Consider the following 22,439-nt stretch of genomic DNA (forward strand, 5'->3'; position numbering starts at 1 on the left):
GCCAGGTAGGTAATTTTAGGAGAGTACGCCTGGAAGAACAGAGGCTTTCAGAGTCAGGACAGCAGAGAAAATTCAAGATGGGATATTTGTTCTTACTCTTCAGTTTGTTTCTAAAAATTAAAGATGATGCTTAAAAGAATCAAAACAAGCACTTCATTGGCTCTAGCAGACCATTTCAGCAGCTTCATAAGTAAAGAAGTAAACTACTAATGGAAGGATGAACAACATATTCTGTTTGATGGGGAGTGACAGGTAAAGTTACTTATTAAAGACCTTACACAGAGGCAGTTTGACAGACACTTTCACTGACAGCCCCGAAACCTGAACTGAATTCTCAGTCTGCATGAGTTTAGGTAAGTTACCGAGCTTGACATCTCAGCTATCAAAAATCTTGGGGAGATGAACAACTTCCTTCTCCTGCTCAGAACCTGACTGGGCCATTCTGACTACTAGTAATTCCCTGCCACAGACAATTCTGCTGAATCATGTGCTTTACCGAAGTGTTGTTCAGTCCAGTCCGGAGATTGCTTTGGAACAGAGACACGATGTATTTTTTTGAGTCTAAAATATAGATCTGTGAGGATCATTCACGTTATTGAAACACAAATGAGGACATCACTGAAATAGTGCCCTGTGAAGGAACTGAATGGAGAATTTTCCTTTGTTTAAACTCAAACTAGGATTTCTGTCCCCTGGAATGTGGCATTTTAAAAAGGAAGAGCAATATAACCTTTTCTCAGTTGTGTACCCTGGCAAAAATAAAGAAGGAAGTTGTCAGAATAGGCAGAATGTCCTGAGTATTCATATTCTTCAGGAAGAAAGAGTATGAACTGCGTCACCCAAATAGGCAATACAACTTGGCACCACAGCAGCAGCATCAGATCCACTCATGAATCACTCAGTATCTAATAGCACTTGAAAAGCTGTATTTGTAATCAAAGCAAATTCCTTTTTCCTGCCAATACAGGCTGATCTATTTAATAAGGCTCACGAGAGCCAGGTCTTTCACATTAATAAATTACATAAGGGCTGCATTGCTGCATGTGCTTTAAAATTACAAGTTGTTCCCAAGGAAACATATCTGCATACTGAATTTATTCAGCCTTAGAGATACACAATATTTTCGGACTTAGCCACAGAGAAAAGCATGCTATCCTAACCAAGAACCAGCTGCTTACTGGCCTTAACCATGCTAAAAAGTGGTTTATTAAGTGCCAGTTTCAGTGAGATAACACTACTCTGTAACAGAAGCAAATTCAGAATTTCCAAAAATCCGATTTCCGTTTTTGTTGATATTCTTCATATCACTGAAAGTAAAAAAAAAAAAAAAAAAAAAAATCTAATTCAAAAAATATCTTTTGGTTAAATCCACGTTCTCTGCTCCCTATATCCCAAATAAAATCTATCACAACTAAAACTGTATAGCAACTCCAATATTTTTAAGCAATAGCATGCATTTTAGACAGAAATTGAGTTTTTAATTATTATTACTCCCTCCTTTAATTACAGGAGCGTGTGTGTGGCGAGGTTTAGGTCCCTAGTTTAGCACTCTCTTTTCCTTGTTACTGTACGCCCATAGAACTACAAGAAGGTGCTTCCTTCTCGAAGCCTGAAATCCAAGCATAAGGCAAGAAGCTACAAATGTGTTCAAACAAACGGTGAGGCAGACACTAACTATCGAAGAATGCTTTCTTGATACGACACCTGCCAGTCACAGCATGCTGGCAGCTAAACCTTAGCATTTTTTTATAACCCATTAAAGCAAGGGAGAATTTTAAGGAGGAATCCACGTGATGAAAGTGAGGGAGCCTCATGGGTGCTTATCAAGTACCCCTCACAAGTAAGAAAAGATGAATGGAAGAAAGCAATGAAATATTATTTTTAAAAGCAATTGAATGGGTGATAGAAACTGGCATCAGACTAAAGGAAGAGTTGACCTAACTGAGAGATGATACAATCTTTGGGGCACAGATTAGGAAGAAATTTCAACAGGCTCCAGCTCTTGGGCCTTCTCTTCACAAATATATATTTGGAGCATGTGTAGTCCTGTGTGTGATGAACGATAAGATTCATGGTAGTGACAGCAATGAACAAGATTGCCCTTTTGTGTTTTACACTGTAGTCATTAGTACAATTCATTCAGCAAAGCTATGCAGTTGCAGATAATTATTTATATTGATAGTGCTTGAAACTCTAGAATTCTTAAAAAGCAAATTCAAATCTACTAATACATAAATCTATATACTGATAATCTACTTCTGAGAAATTCAAGCCTACTAATGCTGAACACATGGCAGATGTGTGCCAAACAAAACAGCTCCCAAAATGGCCTAAATAGTTTTACCCGCTTTCACCTGTTGTGATACAATCCCAAATAGTAAATCTAGACAAGTCTTTTGTTGGAAAGGGTGAAAAATCTTGTAAAAAGTTTTATTATAATCTGTCCGACATAAATATAATGTAGCTAATTCTGTATCACATAAAAGATTACATAAAATTATTTTGATTAAAAATCACATGTACACCCTTTTTAATAACAACTTTTTTCACAGCTAGTGAACCAGAATACTAAATTTCAAATCACTATTTAACAATCTATTTTCTTAACATCAAAATTATCCCAAATAACAATTTTTGGAATTTTAGATTTTTTTTCCTTTATAATTTCTGTTACAGATATAGTATTTCCTTCTTTTTCTGTAAGTTGCTATTAAAGTAAGTGCATGTAAGATTGAAAAAACTTTAAGAAGCAAAAGGGAGAGACAGAACTAGCAATTAAAAATCACACAGAAAATTCCCATGCATAAAGAAATAACATATTTTGCCTACGAGCACCAGTGTTGAAAATAAAAGCAGAACCTTACAGGACCTGGGAGATAGGTGACCTTGTAAGATCATTGCCAACTGCTCTTATGCTCCTTCTCCAAGAACTTCGCTATTTGAAATTGTTAGACATACTGGCCAATTTGAACTTGATATTGGAACATATTAAAAATAAATAGTAAGATTTAATGAAGTCAGTGATCACATTTCTAATGGTTATTAGCCTAGAAAGCATAGTGAATAGACATGGACCACATCTGTCAACGCACTTAGGGGAAAAATCTCCTTAAAGAACTGAAGAAATATCTTACAATAATGGAACTGTATACACAGTCATGGGGATATCATGTACCAGAAAGTCTGGAAAATGGCTAAATTTCACATGGTGACGACAAGTCCATGGGTTTGAAAGCTACCCTACTTAGGGCCTCTTCTGCATAGCAAATAGCATGACTGAGACTGAGACTTCTCAGCAAGAAAGACAGATAGCTGTCACTTTAAATACATATCATAGGTCTCTATAGCAATGTGCAAATTTGCGTCATGTAGCCTAACGTTAAAAAAACTGTATCACATAGATTTCTACCTAGATTATCTGAGCAGAGTGAAGCACTACACCAACAGTAGCATTCTTTTTGTGTTATTTGGCCAGTAGTTTAGGGAACACTTCAAGCAAAGTTAATCTTACTGACTTTAAATCATGCAATAGTAATTCATCTGGTGTGCAGTAATGCTGATAAGAAAGGAGCAGCTGGAAAAGCTATGAGGTCCCTTTACTAAATTAATAAGCTGTTACCTATCATGCAAATAGCTCAAATATGCTTTGGTGAATTCCAGACTCACTAAAATGCCTTTCCTGCCAGCTTTTGTTATTGACTACCTTAGAGACGGTGCAGTGACAGCTCCTTCAATCCTTCCAGCCAGAAACAGAAAGCAAGCGAATGGTATGGGAGGGCTGTGAGGCAAGTGATCTCACGGCTGTTTATGGGATACAGCGAACCTTGGGAAGAATAACACTTCAAAGGTTTGGCAAAAAAACTTGCAGAAGGAAAGAAAACAGCCACATATTCCAGACTGAAACTCACAAAAAGGTTAGAGTTGAGGAGAGCTACAGAGAAGCTGGGGAAAACTGCGAGGCAATATTTTAGCTCTCTTTCTACAGTCAAGGCTCTAATATAAGAATAAAGCTCTGTAACAGTAATGCTCAATAGCGATGATAAAACAACATAGCATTTTATAGGCCTCCTAATCTTCTCTTAATTGACTTCGTGACACACAAAGACCCACTCACTCTGAAGTTCTTATAGTCCGAGTGCCATTCTTGCAAGGAGTTCTGGATGTGCAGACACATATAGCGTCTTACCCATATAGCGTCTAACTTTGATTGTGGAAACTACGCAGAGAGGGCAAAACAGGGAAATATCAACGATTCCTCTGTAAAAATCACTGTTTTGACTTTAAATGTAAACATGCAAGATGTGTCTTGCAAAAATATTCGGATTGACTGTGAAAGTTGCACTGTTCAGAAGGACGGAAGGATCTACACTGCTGTATTCAGATAATGTAAGTAGAAGTACAGGCATTTTTAAGATTTAGTTTTATTTTATAGCTGCTTCATTAGTACTGCAATTGTTTGTGACTCTGGTAATAAGCTGCAAGACAATGAAAATATTAAACAAGCATCAGCTTGTTTACTTGAGAAGCAGGACTGATTTCTACACTTGCTTTCTTATTCACATCCTTGTACTGTCCCTTTCCCTGCACTGCACCAGCCTGTTCTGTGGCCTTGCAGTGAACCAGACCTGATAAATGATCTGGTTGAAGACAGCCAAATGTTGGGCTTTTCTTCTGTCAGATTAGTTTTCAGGCAGTTCCAGTTCCCCAGCTGAGTCCTCTACACAGCTACACAAATGTTTGTCCCAGCACAAAGAAAAAGGCAGCGTGGGAGTAGAAGCAAACAATGAAAGAAGCTGAGTATGGAAATTATCTTCACCAAAATACTGCTCCAGACTGTAAGATGAAGGTCCAAGACACTATTTAGGCTTCAACCATGTATTAAAACCAAGTATTACAGCTCCTGTCTTCCCAGTAAAAATAACTACAACCATTGCAAAATCTAAATGAGAGTTAAGAGGATAACTACTAGGAGACAAAAAGCCTTTGAAGGACTGGACTTTCATTTGTTCTACCTTTAAACCAGCAGTAGCAGAATCTTAATGTATTATTGGCACTGGTACTGAAATAGTAACAAAGAAAAAGTCATCTGTAAACGCCTGGAGTTTGTGTGATGTATGACATCTTCACCAATATACAAGGAATTGCAGAGGGGGCTTTCAGAGCCTTCAATCTCTTTCCAGAAGGGATTCTTTTACACCATTTATCGATTCTCTGCCCAATAAATCCCCTTTACCCATTTTGTCTTGGTTCCTTAATTTTGGTTTTGGGATCCAGAAAGCTGAATCTGGCCTCAGTGATTGGTAGAGAACATGCTGAACGTCTTAGCGTACTGTATTTGTGGAGAGACTGACCACATTTTAATTGTGTATGAAATGTTGTTAAACAGCTAATAAAAAACTTCAGTTCTCCAAAGTCCACCATTATAATTAGTTACAGCTAACAATTCTTCTTCCCCCAGGAAGATCCTTTTCTCCCCTACACACAACTCAGTTAAAATAAACAGCTTTCTGTCTGGCAGCGGTTTGCTGTATCTTTGATAGCTTCATATCACAGGTTTATCGTAGGTTTTGTCTGCTCAACACACTGTATTGTCAGCGGATGCAGCTGAATGAGCTCAGAGCATGTTTTACAAAGACAATGCGTGTTAAGCACCACTTCAGAAACACAATTATGGCTGATTTTCAAACTCTTCCCCATGCGGATTCCATTAGGCATCATTTCTATTTCTGGAGTGGGGAACGCAGCAATTCGCTGCCAGTTAAAACTGGACATGACATTGGTTCACCACCTATTCAGTGGCAATAATTTACTGATGTGTTCTGAAGTAATGGGTAATTTGGTAATGTTACATCAGCCAGGGCAGACAAAAAAAACCCAAACAAAACACTAAAGAGAAGAAACAGAAATGCACATCAGCACTTACCCAAGCTCTTGCTTTAGGGCCCTCCTCTTATGCCTGCCACACATTTTATTGAAAAGCCCCTGGATCGCAAATATCCAGAGTTTTTTCAGTAGTTGTTTTATTCTTCTGCTACTTGCATTTTGAGACCTCAGCGAACAGCACATTTCAAATACTGCCAGAGCACTGGCAACAAGTGGACATTTTTATATTATAAAAATATAGACTGAAGCACTTGCATCCCCTGGTGGCAGTCCTATTTATTTTTTCGTAACAGAACACAAAGCCAGTCTAAACTCTCCACGGGGAAAACTGGAATTCTATTTTTAATAATTTAGGCATTGGTCACACAAATTGTTTTAAATGATAGAGAGAAAGAAAAAGATTTTAAAATATTTTGAAGTGATTTTGTCTTTTTTTTTTGTTGGGGTAGCTGAAGTTACAGAGACTTGCAAAATCCATGTGATTTTTTGACATTCCAATTATGAAGCTATGAGAATTATTTGGAAAGACAAACTTAAAAGGAACAGATTAGTCAATTGGATTTACATTGCAATAATTCCCACATTACTTCTGAAATTCTTTCTCTTTCTAAAAACATTACACACTGCATTAGCGGGAAACCAGACTTCAGCCAAATGACCCAAGAAACCAATTGTTTTCCAAAGCCAGAAGGGACAACTACAATCACCTACTCTCTTCTCTTACATAGGATAAATCAATGGCATTTTCCAAGGAAGCTCTGGAATTTCTTCCCCATGTCCTGCATAAATGCTTAGCTCTCTGTACCCGTATTGAAAATCAGTAGCATAAACTTCCTGAAGGGCAGGAACAAAATCTGACATCTCTGCCAAAGATGTCAGACTCTGATCTGCACTCTGACCGTTTATCCTGAGTATAACTAAATGGAAATATATCTCATTTACTAAGTGTTTATGGTAGTTGAACCAGGCTTCACACATACATTCAAAAAACTGGCAAAGCATGCAGTAGACACTAACACTTGTAGTCACAGCATAATGGAATGTTTTCTTACTGCCATATACAACAGGCTTCTATACTGCAGGCTGTGGTTTCTCTGGGATAAACTAGGAAATACGATTAGTAAACTGCTTAGAAGAACATCTTGACAAGGCAGTATCTGGTGAAATGTCTCCCTGTGAATCTCAGCATTTTGTAGATCATGCAACCAACAGTCCATTTTCAAGAGTGGCACAGCTTGCTGTCTCTGCAAAGAATTGCAGAGCTATGGAACCACCACCTCCCCAGTCCCCATCCAGGGCTTCGTGTACCTTTGAGAACTAACATGTACAAGTCCTGACATTTTTGTCAGCTCAGCGAGATCAGGAAGGTTGCAAAGCCAAAACTCGCTCTCCAGTTCTTGTGAACAATGTTGGCATCTAACCTCAGACCTCTCCAAAGAACACAGCCAAGGCAGATCAGGATCACAGGCTCCTAGAGTTTTCAGCTGAATGAAGAGTATTGGTAACCTTGGGCTCCCTCATCCCCCTACCTTAATCTGCAGGTGCTGATTTAAACTAAAGCTTTCTAGTCCAGACACTGTCTTAATCCATACTTAAGAGATATAGATCCATGACTGGGGCTCTTCAGGCACTGCTGTTAGCAGAAAATATACGATTTTTTTAAAGCAGCGTATGCAAAATAAATAGAAAGATCAGAATGCCCTTTAAATGCTTTAAATGACATGTGACGTCATAACTGAGATAAGGGACTCCATCTGACATTAAGATAGGAAGTCACTGGCATCTCTTATTTACAGTGAATTAGATGGATTATCATTTCAGATTATTCAGTTTTACCAATATTTTAAGAAATGTTCTATTTTTTTCCCAGTAGATCAAAGGATAAATTATGTGAATTTCGATGTTACATCAAGCACACTCTTTTCCTTCCTCCCGTTGCGCATAAAACTATACTGCAAATTAAGAACAACAACAGAATTTGAACATTTCTACAGAAATATGCAGCTGAATTACATTTACATTATGGAGACCCATGTTGCTGTGCCATCTGGTGGCTTCTAGTTTGTAATGCAGTTGCAGGCAAAAATTCCCACCAAAACCCAAACCCTCTTCTTTTCCAGGCCTTTTATCACATTTTATCCTCTATAAAATTTAATCTTCTATTTTGTTTTGTTTTGTCTGTGTCTTCATGTAACAGAGCGTAAATGAGAATGAGCCACATAAACACAAAAGTCAGTGCTATTTTTGTCACTACAGGCTAATTGGGGCATCAGAAGGAGGGTGGTAAAAACAAACTGCAGAAGACCTATGACCTTCAGGAAAGCCAGCCAAGGCTTTTACATTTGAAAACAGGATACATTAGGATGTCTATACTTTGTTTACCAGAATGGCATGTTATGAAGGACAATGAATATATCTATAATGACGTCAATCAACAGAAAGAGGTAAATTTGAGGCAGAGAGACACTCAGCCCCACTTACTGTATGTAACTAATACATGGGTTTAAATATTAATTTTTACATAATGGCTGTTTTGATGCAGAAATCTAGCTCAATTTTCTCACTGTCTCTCCTCCTCATCAGATGCCTTTGGTTAGTAAAGTAGAGACACAGTTTCGTATAATCACAGAATACCATGTTGGAAGTAAGGCCATTGAAGTCCGTGACTCAGAAACTGAGTCCAGGTACTTTTTTTATTTCAACGGTACACAGAGAATACAGGACAAAAATAGCTAAGTTTCTCCTTCTCTTCTGCAGTGAACAGGATTAGTCCAGAAATCCCATGGTTTAAACCAGATACTCAGTTTCTCTACTGGGTCACATTAATCTTACATCTTTACTAACAATAAACCTTACTTGTGGACATTCAATAGCCTTCCTGTGGGCTGGAAACAGACACACAAAATAATTAAGGGCTTACACCCAGATGGGTAGAGAGGCTGATTAAGTTCTTTACTCAGCACTTAATGGATTTAGGGTTTTTTTTCATTATTATTATTGCAGAGTCTATGACTGCAAGAATGCTTGGGGATATTCAGAGAGTACCAGTGACACTTCATATTCTAAAAAGTGAGAGAAGCAGAAAGACTATGGTTATTCAGATAGAAAATACTGAAATTCAATATTTTTCAATCTGGGTTATTTTTAGAAATACCAACAATTTAAAACCACTCGCGAATACCTCAGAACTAAAGACAGAACTGACACAGGAGGATATCTGCACCACTACGCTCTGATATAACCTAGAACATTTCCTCCTTCAAATGGATTGACTTACCCATTATCCAACCCATTCTGCCCAAGTTTCTTCCCTATGTCACCTACCATCACACCCGGCATTGGTAGGAGAGTTTTTGTATCTCGAATCTGCATAGAAGTGGAATGAAACATTATTTCAGTTGTGGAACAATGAAAGTTATCAGTTGAACTTTTCAAACAGTGAAAATATGCCCAACTTCTATTCTGTTATTAACACTAAAGAAAGGTCTCTGTTTTTTTAAAGCACACAATCCTGGATGTAACTGGTACTTACATATCCTCTCATTCAGGACACAGATGCTTTGGCAATACAACACTAATTACATCACTGTATTAAATATGCCTTAACACTGATGACTGCTCTCAGCAGACTAGCACTGAAACCTTCTTCAGGTGCACACATGCATAGTAAGAATCAATAGGTCTTTCATGTGGCAATCAGCTTTGAGATATTCCCTGATTTTATAATAAATTCTATTCAGTCTGCAACTAGTTCATAGTACTATGTACACCTTCTCTACTGCCATATTTTCTGATGCCTTTAATCTTTTAAACTAATCTCTGTGGTAGAAACTTGCAGTTTTCAAGCAGATCAGCCTGCAGCATTGGCAGACATAAATCATCTTAAGCCTCATCCAAGACTTTCAGGATTTCATACAGCATAGGTTAGTTCTAACTATATAGTTAGCACGACAACCTGGAGGCTTTTCAGCTCTTTTGTATTTTTCAGAATTTTCTGCAGAAACCTGACAGTATAAAATGGCTGTACGACCATCACAAAATCAGTGAACATTTGAAAATGGTACTCTTGCTACAATTGCAATAAATGTTGAAGGTATTAATTAAAGAATGTACTGGTGAGATATAAATAACAGTATAACAGAAAGTCTTTAATTTGAATCCACTCCCTCCAAAAAGAAAAAAACCCAAAACACTAGCAATATTTCTACCCTACCTGTACAATAAAACTATGTAATCCTTGGCACTGTCCATCGGGAGTATAGAGCTGCGCATACACAACTGCATGGGTGGCGTGTTTCCCCATATTACCAACCCAGAACTTCGCAGCTTCAAAGTCAGGAGTATTGATGACAAATTCCTGTAGCCAGCAAAGAAAGGAGCAAACTATATAAGTCATAAAAATCAAAATATGGCTATTTTTTTTTTTCATGACCATGGTAATGTTTTGAAAACATTCACTAACTGCCAGGGTTTCATTCTGTACTCCAACGGCGGAGGTTGCTCTTTCTGTGTTCAAGTTTGGAGAGAATACATGCAGCTAGGAAAAAATTAGAGCTGAGAACGTTCATTAGTTCATTGTAAAGCCTGAAATTCAGCCTTTTTATTGCTTATTCAAGCATTTAAAAAAAAAAAAAAAAAAAAAAAAGGTAAAGCTAAGTGATGGACTCAAAAGCACTTCCTAGACCTTAGGTTAAACTGAGCTGTGAGTCCACGCGAGGGACTGTGAGGGCAATTTCAGCTGCGAGGACTGAAACCTGCGCAGGGATCACCTCCTTCCTCCTCAGTTTTGGATGGGAAGGCAGCCTGGCTGGCAGGGTGAAAGGCGGCACGCTTCCCAGTCTGGAGAACTGGGGGATCACGAGTAGTGGGAATTCTGAGGAAAACATGTATCTTGAAATTTAGACATAGATTCAGCATTTAGATTTTTACATTCCGAATAGTGTGCTTTCTGGATGTAAAAGAAATCTGAACTCAGACCATCACAATCTTAACAAAGATTTATTAATTTCCGTCACTTCTACTGCAGAGCACTCATCATCAACCTAAAACTCAATTTATTTAAATGGAACTTTTCATGATGCCAATCTCACAAGTTTGGGATTTTGCGTTTGTTTTTGGGTTTTTGGGGTTTTGTTTGTTTGTTTGTTTGTTTTCTCTTTCTGGACAGCGTTATGAACACCCAATGTTGCATATATGATCTCTGAATTGCTTTTATATGAAGAAAAAAGCAGACTGGAATGTTGTCCTGCTGAAGAATATAAAATCTTATGTTTCGAATCTATGATTCTCATTTCTCATTCTTTTGAAGCCACTTGGTGATGTGACATTGTTTGTTGACAGTAATAGAACACAGTTCTGTATATTACAGTGCATTTTATTGCCACAGTCTTTGGGGGACATGATGAGCCTACCTTCTTGGGACATTAAATAACATATTTTAAACTCAACTTGGCATAAACCATGCATGTAGATAACAAAGAATGAAAGAAAGTTATATCAGCCTCCTCTCTAAACTTCTAATTTCTTTTCCCTTAATGTAAAACTATGATGAGTCCTATTCATTTACTGAAAATTTTTTAGGACTTTGAATTTACTTCTGCAGTAGTGTTGATTTCAGAAAACAAATTATGAATAGTAAGCACTATCCTAATGGAAAAAGCAGTTCACTGTTTTCTTCTTTGGATGTCTCTGATAGTCTTGGTATCTCGCTTTTTGTACTTCTTTTTCTCATCCTTAGAAAATAATCCTAATCTTTGTATATAGAGCCTTCATTTTAAAGACAAAAGACAATTTAATCTGCACATCCAGCTATTCCTTAAGAGACACAACAAAGGAGAAGGATGTTATCCTTATTTTATACCACAACCAGAAGCTAAAAATACCTACTTGTACAAGACAAGAGAAATTGCTGGGTTTATTGTAAATATTTACAATAATGCAAATATTTGATTTGTTTTTTTACATTTGGGGTTGAACTTGATCCTTGCTAATCAAAGAAATCCATGAATCATTCTGTTCTGTTAGTAAATAACAGAGCTCAACAATGTCAAACATTATTCCTGTGCATAAAGGACTAACCTGTGTGCTTCGATCAAACGTGGCAGTAGTCCGTATGCCTTTGGTATTAGTTCCATGGCTGAGTTCAGTCAGAGCAAAACATCCAAAAATCTAAATAAAGAGACATAAGGCACAGTTCAAGACTACTTTGTAACAGCAATTAAAACTGCAAGATTTTCAAATGATTGCAAGTTCAGCTGTTGGAAAATAACTCACAATTGCAAGAAACCAATCAGATGTAACCCTAAGGCTAGGACATCATGCCTGCTGCAGGGTAACTGATATTTTTTTCCTTTGCTGATGGCCAACTCATTCAGGCAGGTATGGATTATTATATCCACTGACGAGTATTCAGCTGGCTGGGTTGAAAGAACTGTTGCGTGGTGAAAATTGGCAAGTCTGCTTGTGTTACAAGCAGTTCTGGGAACTGCCAGAATCAGGGGAAAACCAGAATGAGGCTGTTTATTTTTATAATTGCAAATAGCCTACATTACTGAAGGGGATACATTTATATCAGATCAATATATGGATACACTCGGTTCTCCGCAGCATCTGGGAACACCATTTGCTTGAATCCACGCTAAAATGTGCATACTGCAACCTCCTCCTCTAGACTGGTTTGGCCTGTAGTACATATTCTTTAGTAACAAACCTTTGAAAAGCAAGTGAGAATAAAAAACCAAAACAAATAAAAAAACCTGAACCCTCAGGCAAAATTATTCTGACAAATACTTATCATCAGGTTTTTGCTTGGACTGAGAGTCATTTAAAGAATTGATCCTGATCTTCAACATGGGGTATCCAATCAGAACTGTGTAGCAGTATATTGCTGTTTATGAGCAGACAGATAAACACACAACTTCAGAAAACTAAATAAGCAAGGAAGGTGAATCGTTAGGAAAACAAGCAAACAAATAAAACAGATAAGAAGTGGTAAAGAACAACAAAAGTAGCATGAAGCTCAGTCTGAGTGCACTCAGCATATATGTCTCACAAAATTGAAGAGGGTCAGGCCAGACAGTGAATGCTGCCCACGTGGCTAAATGGCACTGGCAGGAGGAACTGTTTACGATTGGCTTTTTCTATATCGAAGAGGCTGTGCTTATTCTGCAGAGCAGTCTAAAAGAAAGCCAGGAAGCAGCACAGTGGCTAGCAGCGAGGATTGTCAGGGCTCAGTGCTTCAACCTGCTCCTTGGTCTTTTGCTATTTAGAAATACCCGGGTATGCAAAGAGAACAGAAATAACACAAGGGTGCAGGTAGTGCCATGCTCTGACAGTGACAAATTCTCATAAGTTATCAAAAAAAAGTTACCTCCATGCTATAAACCTGTTTCACAAAGTCTGCAAATCTCTCAGAAGCACTCAAAATTGCACCTGCAAATACCTGTAAAAACAGAGAATGATGAATGAAATCAGTGACCCCATGATGGAAAGCACAAATTGCACGTAGTTTGTAATAGTGATGTCCGTTAAAAAGGCCAGGGAAAGTAGGCTGCACACTAAACTACTGCTTAGTCTATAGCTGGAGGAGGTAAATCAGGATTTTATCTCATCAAGGCCTCTTTACAGAGGACTGAAATTTTCACAGCTCTAACCTGTTAAAGCCTTTATTGCAGACTTTTAAAAACCCTTAACGAGCTCAGTTTCTACTTGTTCTTGCTGATGTCCCCTTGAGCAAAGTAAAACTTTAAACTTGTTCTAGTTTGTTTTATTTCAAAGGGATTGAGAACTGAATTCAAGATCAGACAAGAACACTTTTTGAAGCTACCTTCAGTTTTTCCAGATGGATATTCACATAACAAAACTACAATTTCCAGACTCTCTCCAGCCATGTGAATAGTAATAATTAATTAATTCTACTAATATTATTTGACCAGCTATGTCAAGTATTCTTTCTGAGAGACTCATCTAGGGAGCAACTTATGAACAGAATCCTGGCCACTGATGTCAGTGAGAAACCTACACTGGTTTCTGTTCCTTCTGGATTCTGCCCTGAATCAACACACTGAGGGTGAGGCAAGGAAGTTTCTGATACCTGTTATCTGTAACAAAGACACAGCCACCAAACGGGGCCCAACAACCAAGTTCTTTGGCTGCTAATGCCATAGAGAGGAGGCAGAGGAGTGGACAAAAGGTGGAGCTGTAGGCATCAAAATAACTTTCTGTAGCTCTGTCTGTACTGCTCCACTTTTACTTTCCAGGTGAGATTCCAGTGGAGACAGGGCTTAAGCACAAAGATCTACTAACTTCATCCCACAGCTCTCTGATTCTTCTAAGCAGTTAAAATTAACTTCATTTTTGAAAACAAAGGACTGTGGAAAGCTTTAATACAATAGGCAGAAAGACAAATACAGTATTACAAGAGACTTAAATTCAAATATACACCACTATACCTTTTGAACTGTACTTACACCACAATGTAAGAAATACTGGAGACATGGAGACCAATCGTACATTCCTATACAGATGATCATATGAAATATTTTTAATGGGTTCTCGATGATCTCTTGCTGAGTAAGAAAATCATACTCAAAGAGCCTTTTACAGCGCAGAAATGTCAGCTCCTGATATTTCTCACGGCACAAATCTTCTCCAGGATGATGTGCAAAGACAGGATCACTTTCCAGAGCAGAGAAGATTCTGTTCTTCAGGGGGGAAAAGCTGACATGAGAATGTTAATCTAAAAGCATTAACAAAACCAGTTAATGTTCTTCTAGGATAATATTAGGCTTCAAACTACATTTGTTTGATAGGAAGATGTGAATTTATAAAGCCAAAACTCCAGTGAATTAAAAAATATAATTAAACGGTCTGTCATTATATATACAGTTCACGCAGCTGAATTTTATGAAAGCTCCTTTGTCATAAAGTAATACAAGTGGGACTGATTCATTCTCAATGTTAAGAGAACAGTACAGTAAAACTTACTTGCTTTTTAAAGCAGGTTTATTATTTCACTATATGAAGCTGCTGGCAGGATCTGAAGGGCAACATCCCTCAATCTGAGAATAAAGGTAGAACTCCAGGGGTTACATTCAGTTAGAAATATCCAATAATGCTAAAGCCAGTCAGATCCAGAATGAGGCATTTTTTATTTCTTTGATCCATCTTCTAAGATTTTAATAATTATGGTGAATGTTCAAGATTAGCTTAAACCCATGCAAATCTATACCACCTTCGGAAAAGTCAGTTCTGTCTCCTCCTATACCTCCAAGTCATGCATTCCCACACCATCTCTTGTGCCGCAATTAATCTCTTTTTTCTGGTAGGGTTAGCTTTCAGTGACATAGGCATGCTAATGTGTCCAACTGCAGTGCCACATAAGCATCAATGCAAGCACAGAAGATTGTAGGAAATTATGTCAGTCAAAGGAAGAGAGAAATACTATGTTTGGCAGTGGCATGAACTTAGGTCAGCTTAAGTGCATTGTAAAACCATCGGATACATGATTTAATGCAAACAGTAGAGTAAAAAATATAGTAAAATATAGTTCTTTCTCAGTCTGAAGCAAACACTGAAGTTCTGTAATGTAGCACCTGCTGGTCTTCCCTGTACTGATGTTCAGTAATGAAATGAGCCTCATGTCATGGAAAACTAGGTCGCTTAAAAGTTCAGTTCTGTTCTGAAAATTGGACGTGCAAAAGCATTTTTCCATGCTCCATATCTACAGAGTATTATTAAATTAAATACTCTCCCTTTGAAAATCGCATACTTGCTTCTACTGATATCTCCAAAATTAAAACATGCTTACAATTCTTGCAAAGTTTACCTTAAGCTCCATGATATCTTCGCCATCTAGGAACACTGCCATCTCTTTCCAGTTAAAGGAAGCTTTCTTACGATATTTGCAAAGCGGTCCTCTAGGGAAATCTGGCAGCAAAGTATCCCATGACTTTCGGTTGCCAGTGACTTCTTTCAGCTTCAGTGTGGATGACATTGTTAGCTGAACTGCACCAAACAAGAAAAGATACATCACAAACTGAAGCACCACAGATGTCTAATTTTTAACAATAAAAAGAAATCACAAGGGTCGTTAATTACATCCATAGCCTTGTTCAAACGTACAAGTAGAGCACTGCAGAGCCAACTAAAGCTTGCCCTTCCAATTTTCTAATTCAATTGGCTTGGTACAAGCTAAGACCAAAAAAATGCCTTTGATAAAATGAAAACGAATCGCATGGTCTTTGTTATCAAAATATGAGCTAAACCTCTTAAAATAAGCAAAATATGCATCAGGGACACCATTGGTTAATATTGCATAATAAGGAAGGGGGGACGAGATAAAAGATCCAGGCAAAAAAATAACATGTTAAATAACATAATGTGAATAATTGTAACCTCACTTCTAACTTAAATGCAAAAGAATAAAATACAAAAGAACCCAAACATGCATACAAAGCCCTGTTCAAATGCAGGAGACACCTGGATTATTTCCACATTACTAGTTAACATTTAAACAACTTTTAACTAAATGGTATGTTGGTTATATGTTAAGGTTTGTTATTATATAACTGATGCGCTGTTGCTTGTGCATAAACCTGAGACAGAAGACATCAGGGAAGTGGTAGGAGCTCTGCCCTTATCTTCCACTTGTTGAACGTATGAGTGGGTAATAAAACCTTTGTTGCACGTACCCCAATTGCAAGAAACAAATTTCTGTAAAATTCTGCATATTTGCATGTCCTTTGCCTGATTTAATCTTGTCCAGAACTGGGCTAGCTCCCACGGATCCCCTTGGCTATGAGAGCTCTGCGCTACCTGGGTATATCTGCCCAGGCCATAAGGAATATGGTGCAGAAATAAACAGGTGGCTTTACAGCGGGGAAACATAAATGCCTGCAGCCCTGCATACTATTCCATTGCTTTGACATGGTGAACATTCAGAATTGTGAAACTAGAACAATTATCAACATGCTGTCCATCACTAACTTCATTGATTTGAATAGAACAGGTGAATGGGACAAGCAGGGGGCCCTGTCTGCAATGGGCCTGCAAAAGGTAAAGATTAAACCTGCATAAATGAAGTGAAACAAAACTATCATAGTAGTGACTTCTACAAAACACATAAAAACTATAGGACATTTCTTCTACATGGAAGATACAGTTTTAGAAAATTGTAAGGGCATAGGTATGCACTTCTTTTAAGTGTCATATTGCCATACCCGAGAATAAACAAAGTATGCAAAGCATGAACTTTGCAACCACACTTCATTTTTCCCTCTTTCCTCCCTAAGTTTACATTTTAATTTCTGTTATTTGGTGGCTTATGACATTTTTACTCTGTCTTCTCGCTAAATATTTTTTTGCTAATACACTTATTTTTTTCTGTGCTGAGTTGGTCTCAGACTCTTGCGACCAAAAGCAGTGAGGCCCCACATCTGCCAGCATTTTGTTGTTTGTATATACAGGTGATTGATGCGAGTGCATTGCAAAACATCACAGAACCAGCAGGATTTCATTACCAGTAGGTACAACCGCACTGGTTTTGGAGAGATGGGGAATCTTGCTTTGTGTTATAGCCTGGCCCAAAGGGTAAAGGTTTAGATGTCGGGGTGCCCTCTGCCGCCACTGCCTCGTATCACACCCAGGAATTCCTGCCACTTCTTGCAGGTGGCAGAGATCTGTGTTATACTTGTAAGATGCAAAAATGATGGGGCACGGGAATAGAAGTTGGCCACAGTATAACGAGGAGACTGGCTGGTAGACACAATTCTCAGAGGTACTGGGAGGACATCCAGGCCCAGGGCTGGCCAATGGCTCAGGATGGACTATGAACATCATAAAGCACCGAAACTACCGGTTTGGCACTCTGCTTTTGCTGTCACCTTTTTTTTTTTTTTTCCCCTTCATGATCTTGACATATCTCCTTGCTATGTTTCTTTCAACCTAATCCTCTTATGGAGGTCATTTTCTAGCTCAGTCCCAGTACTGAGCAACTGTAGAGAGGGCAAAAAAAGGGGGGATTGGGAAGGACCATTTCAATCTGCAGCCAAATAAACAAACATCACTCTTCTAACTGGGTAACAGGTAAATCAGGCAGAAGTTCAAGGCTTCTGTCTCAGAACAGAGAAAAATTTGCATCAAAATACTGCAGTTATTGCATCTATTTACATTGCCAATCATTGAAATTGTTCAAATGGGAAAACCTAAGTGTTCATAAAAAAGCATCCTGTACTTTAAAAAAAAAAAAAAACCAAAACAGTTCCTCTCTCTGCCTTCATACAATGTTTTAATATAATTTCGTTCCAAGCAAACACTTTAAAAACTAATTAGGAAACCAAACCAGCCAATTACAGAAGGAAAGTAACAAAGGGTGGGCCTGAAGAATAACTGCAGTGTTAATTTCAGTGTCAATTTCAGGCTGGCGCTGACACTTTGAAATTTGCGTGTGGATGTGGCAGTAAAAAATAACACATTATTTTTCAACTTGCTGAGAACCGCTGCAGTTTCACTGAGAAATGCTGAGTTGAAAACCTATTTATGTGGAAGACGCTCCTGCTAGTAACTCGAATGCACGACTGGAAAACTACAGCACCCAGAGCACAAAGGCGTATTTGTTTGCAGTGTATTATCGTGAATTATCTTGCACAATGATGATACAGCTCAGGCACATGGTAGCTGTCAAGAATAACGATATTGCACCCTTGTTCTGTCAGAAACACCATTACTCGCAAACGCGGAGCAACTAGAAAAATGAAATAAAAAGCTTGCGACGAGAGTTGCCCAGAGAGGGGCACCGGAGAGGCTACCGGCAGGGAAGGAAACTTCTTTAAAAGTCCTTTGCGGTTTCATTGCACAACCGCTTTTTGAACTGCATCCATTATGGGAGAGGCCTCGTTATGGGAGGAGGAAAAACAAAACCAAAACAACTACGTAATATACTGTTTTTTACTACAAAAATGTACCCTGATTTAAGAATCGGGCAGCCTGGCGGGTTGCCAGTCAGCGCTCCAGTTTTGAGCCCGCTTTCAGAAAGGCGTCTCTACGCTGAGGCACCGTAGCCGCTGCCGCGACGATACCGAGAATCCGCACGTTAAAAATCCTCCAGCCTCCACCTGCCCCTGCGAGCAGACGGTTCCCGGGGCTCTAGAGCTGCAGCACGGCACCGCAGCAGCGTCTCACCGCGCCCCGCACGGCGGCAGCTCCGGCTCCCGCGCAGCCCTGACCGGCGGCGCTTCCCGCCCGCGGCCGCGTCCCTTGCGGCTTCAAACCTCCGCCCCGGGGCGAAGGGCCGCGGTACGTACCTGCGGCCGCCGGCGTGCCCGCCTCAGGAACTGACGAGAGCAGCCTGCGACGCGCCCCGCCTCCTCCGGCGGTGGGAGAGGCGGCGATGGGGCTGGTGGGGACGGCGACCGTGCGGGACGGCGGCGCCGCCGCGCTGCCCCACGGCTTCTGGGGGGCCGTGCGCGTCTGGCTGGAGAAGCCGCAGGTGGCCAACAGGCGGCTGTGCGGCGCCGCCATCGAGGCGGAGGGGACGGTGCCGCTCGGGGAGGGCGGAGAAGCGTTTCCCCCTCTCGTCGCCGGGTGGGGAGGCGGGAGCGGCGCGGGGCAGCAGGGGCGGGCGGCGCCTGGCGGGCCTGCGGAGCTGGGCCGGCTCTGGAGGGAGGTGCGCGGGCAGCTCTCGGCGGGGCACGGGCAGCTGCCGCCGCCGCTCACGCCGTGGGGCGGGCCGGGCCGGCGCTGCGAGCTCCGCGCTGCGCTGAGGACGCTGCTGCCCCGGGGGCGGCCGCTCGGCCCGCCCGCCCCGCCGACCAAGGAGCTGGCGGTGCAAGGTGAGCGGGAGCCCCGGGGCGGGGAGAGGGGGCGGCGTGCCGGGCCCCGGGCCCGCTCCTGGGGCCGGTGCCGGAGCCGGAGCGCAGCCTGCGGGTCTGTTGCGGATCTGTGCCATCCGGGGTTGTCCCGCAAGCGAGATAAATGCCACTTTTTTCCCGTCTTGGAGTGCAGATGGATATTTTTTCTCTACCGTGTGCTTAGACTTTATTATCTTTTGTTTTTACCTTTTTTTTTTGTTGTGCTGTGAAGTGTCAGCAGTTGAAAATACAGAGGTCAAATGCATGTAGGACTCTGGCTTAAACAACCCCTACTTCAACCTTAGGAAGGCATAGTAGGGGAAAAGCTAAATGTTACTTATAAGGTAGTGCCAGGATAGCAAAAACACTTGGGGAAGCCGAGCACCCTGCTGCTGTGGAAGAGGTGTAGAAAATGCCTTGTCTTTTTGTTTTCCTTAAGAAGTAAAAGCAAGAAGCACTGTCATCGTGCAGGTTCCTGTCCTGACTAAGCTGCCCACACAAAAGTGCTGCCGTAGTGCAAACCTAATGAGGGGAGAAGTGGCGGTAGGATTTGAAAGTGCAGAGATCGTGGAAACAGTAGGCAGCTGTGGCACCTGCCTGGCCAAGTTGAACTGTTTGCATTAGTTTTCATATTGTTCAGTATTGCTTTAAAACCAAAAAACACCAAACCTAATTTTTATGTTTTGTAGGTGCTTACATTATATGATGGTAATATGCTGCAGTAAATCCTATTAATGCAAGGAAACTTATATAGGTTTGACGACACATTTTTAAGACAAATTTTGGATAATTTTTGACAAGAATCACAATTCCAGACCCAATTAAATTTACAATTCAAAAAGACCTGTAGTACTTTACAGGGACAGCTGACTTAGGGTACTCTTGTAACCAATGGTTCTTAGGAGGAGGGACTGAGAGAGCTGGGTCTGTTCAGCCTGTAGAAAGGAAGGCTGAGAGGAAATCTTATTTATGCTTATAAATATCTCAAGAGTGGGTGTCAAGAGGATGGGATCAGACTCATTTCAGTGGTGCCCAGTTACAGGATGAGTGGCAACGGGCACAGACGGAAGTGTAGGAGGTTCCATCTGAATATGAGGAGAAACTACTTTGGGGATGCCAGAGCCCTGGAACAGGCTGCCCAGAGAGGTTGTGGAGTCTCCTTCTCTGGAGACATTCAAAACCTGCCTGGACACATTCCTGTGCAATCCACTCTAGCTGAACCTGCGTTAGCAGGCGGGTTGGACTAGGTGATCTGCAGAGGTCCCTTCCAACCCTAACCATTCTGTGATACTCTAATGACTTCAGAAGAAAAGGTATACGTCACAGTTTTGTGATTTGTGTTTTCTTTTGATGTTAAGAGGGGATGTTCTTAAGCTACACCTAGAGAGCCTATCTATAAGTGTCAAGGTTTAAGGCAAGGTGGCAATAAACCAGGACAGTAAGAAAAACCCTAGGAGATTTTTTTTTTCTAATTAATATGTTCAAAACAAATCAGAATATTAGAGAGAGAATTGACTAAGGATGGGCTGAGATTGCAAGACTTGATGTTTACTCAATTGCTAATTGTTTTTTCCTGTCTCACTCAGAAAATTTTGGAGTCAAATTGGAATTTGATTACTTAGCCAATACAGCATTCTCAGTTTGAAGATTTGTGGCTGTCAGAATGTTTGTTTTGATGGTAATGGAAAAAACATCTTGAAAAATGAGAACTTAAGTTATTCAGAAAAAAAATTGCTCTGGGTAACCAGTAACTAAAAAGATTTTTGCAGCTGGTTTATAAAGTAATGATGCATACATATCATATGTCTTGGCTGCAGTGACCATGAGATGGTGAAGTTCAGGACCTCATGTGACAGGAACAGCATACCAAGCAGAATCGCAACCCTGGACTTCAGCAGGGGGAACTTTGGCCTTTTCAAGTAATTGCTAGGGGAAATCCTGTGGGCAAGAGTACTTGAAGGTAAAGGGGCCCAAGATAGTTGGTTAGCATTCAGAGACTGCTTCTTCCAAGCTCAAGATCAGTGCATCCCGACATGTAGGAAGTCAAGGAGGGGAGCCAGGAGACCTGCGTGGTTAAACAGGGAACTGCTGGGCAACTCAAGTGGAAGAGCAGAGTTTACAGATCATGGAAGGAGGGGCTGGCCACTTGGGAAGAATATAAGGCTGTTGTCAGAGGGTGTAGAAAGGCTACTAGGAAAGCTAAGGCCTCCTTAGAGTTAAACCTGGCAAGAGGGGTCAAGGGCAACAGAAAGAGCTTCTTCAGATACATGGCAGATAAAACTAACACTGGAGGCAATGTAGGCCCACTGATGAATGGGGTTGGTGCCCTGGTGACAGAAGATACAGAGAAGGCAGAATTACTGAATGCCTTCCTTGTCTCTGCTGGAGGTTGTCCTGAGGCCCCAGAAGAAGTCAGGACAATGGAGGAATTTGCATTAGTTGATGAGGATTGGGTTAGGGAGCAATTAAGCAATCTGGACATCCATAAATCCATGGGTCCAGATGGGATGCACCTGTGGGTGCTGAGGGAGCTGGCTGAAGTCATTGCTGGGCCACTCTCCATCATCTTTGCTAAGTCGTGGAAAATGGGAGAGGTGCCTGAGGGCTGGAGGAAAGCAAATGTCACTCCGATCTTCACAAAGGACAAGAAGGAGGACCCGGGTAACTATAGACCGGTCAACCTCACCTCCATCCCTGGCAAGCTGATGG

The 22,439-nt window shown here is 40.5% G+C and overlaps 2 protein-coding genes across 7 annotated transcripts in view; one reads left to right on the forward strand and one right to left on the reverse strand.

The window, feature by feature from the left end:
- Positions 1-19,242, reverse strand: part of ACOX3 (acyl-CoA oxidase 3, pristanoyl) — a 35,874-nt gene extending 16,632 nt beyond the window's left edge. For 2 of the 4 annotated variants that reach the window (XM_065633610.1, XM_065633606.1), the window contains exons 1-7: positions 19,185-19,242; positions 15,710-15,888; positions 14,352-14,585; positions 13,253-13,324; positions 11,962-12,051; positions 10,097-10,240; positions 9,161-9,249 (exon numbers count right to left, since the gene is read on the reverse strand). In XM_065633610.1, coding sequence (XP_065489682.1) covers positions 9,161-9,249; positions 10,097-10,240; positions 11,962-12,051; positions 13,253-13,324; positions 14,352-14,585; positions 15,710-15,877 — 797 coding nt within the window. In that variant the 5' untranslated portion in view covers positions 15,878-15,888; positions 19,185-19,242. Of the gene's footprint in view, positions 1-9,160; positions 9,250-10,096; positions 10,241-11,961; positions 12,052-13,252; positions 13,325-14,351; positions 14,586-15,709; positions 15,889-18,845; positions 18,910-19,062; positions 19,137-19,184 lie in introns of those variants that run through there. The other 2 variants (XM_065633609.1, XM_065633608.1) reach the window with 2 other exon arrangements.
- A 4-nt stretch (positions 19,243-19,246) lies between these two features.
- TRMT44 (tRNA methyltransferase 44 homolog) overlaps positions 19,247-22,439 on the forward strand; it is a 49,223-nt gene continuing 46,030 nt past the window's right edge. For all 3 annotated transcript variants that reach the window (XR_010606109.1, XM_065633612.1, XM_065633611.1), the window contains exon 1: positions 19,247-19,712. Coding sequence is in view for 2 of the 3 variants with exons in the window: in XM_065633612.1 (XP_065489684.1) it covers positions 19,271-19,712 (442 nt within the window). In the remaining variant the exon portion in view is untranslated. The remainder of the gene's footprint in view (positions 19,713-22,439) is intronic.

This window comes from Caloenas nicobarica, chromosome 4 (assembly GCF_036013445.1).
Source record: "Caloenas nicobarica isolate bCalNic1 chromosome 4, bCalNic1.hap1, whole genome shotgun sequence".
Taxonomy (NCBI): domain Eukaryota; kingdom Metazoa; phylum Chordata; class Aves; order Columbiformes; family Columbidae; genus Caloenas; species Caloenas nicobarica.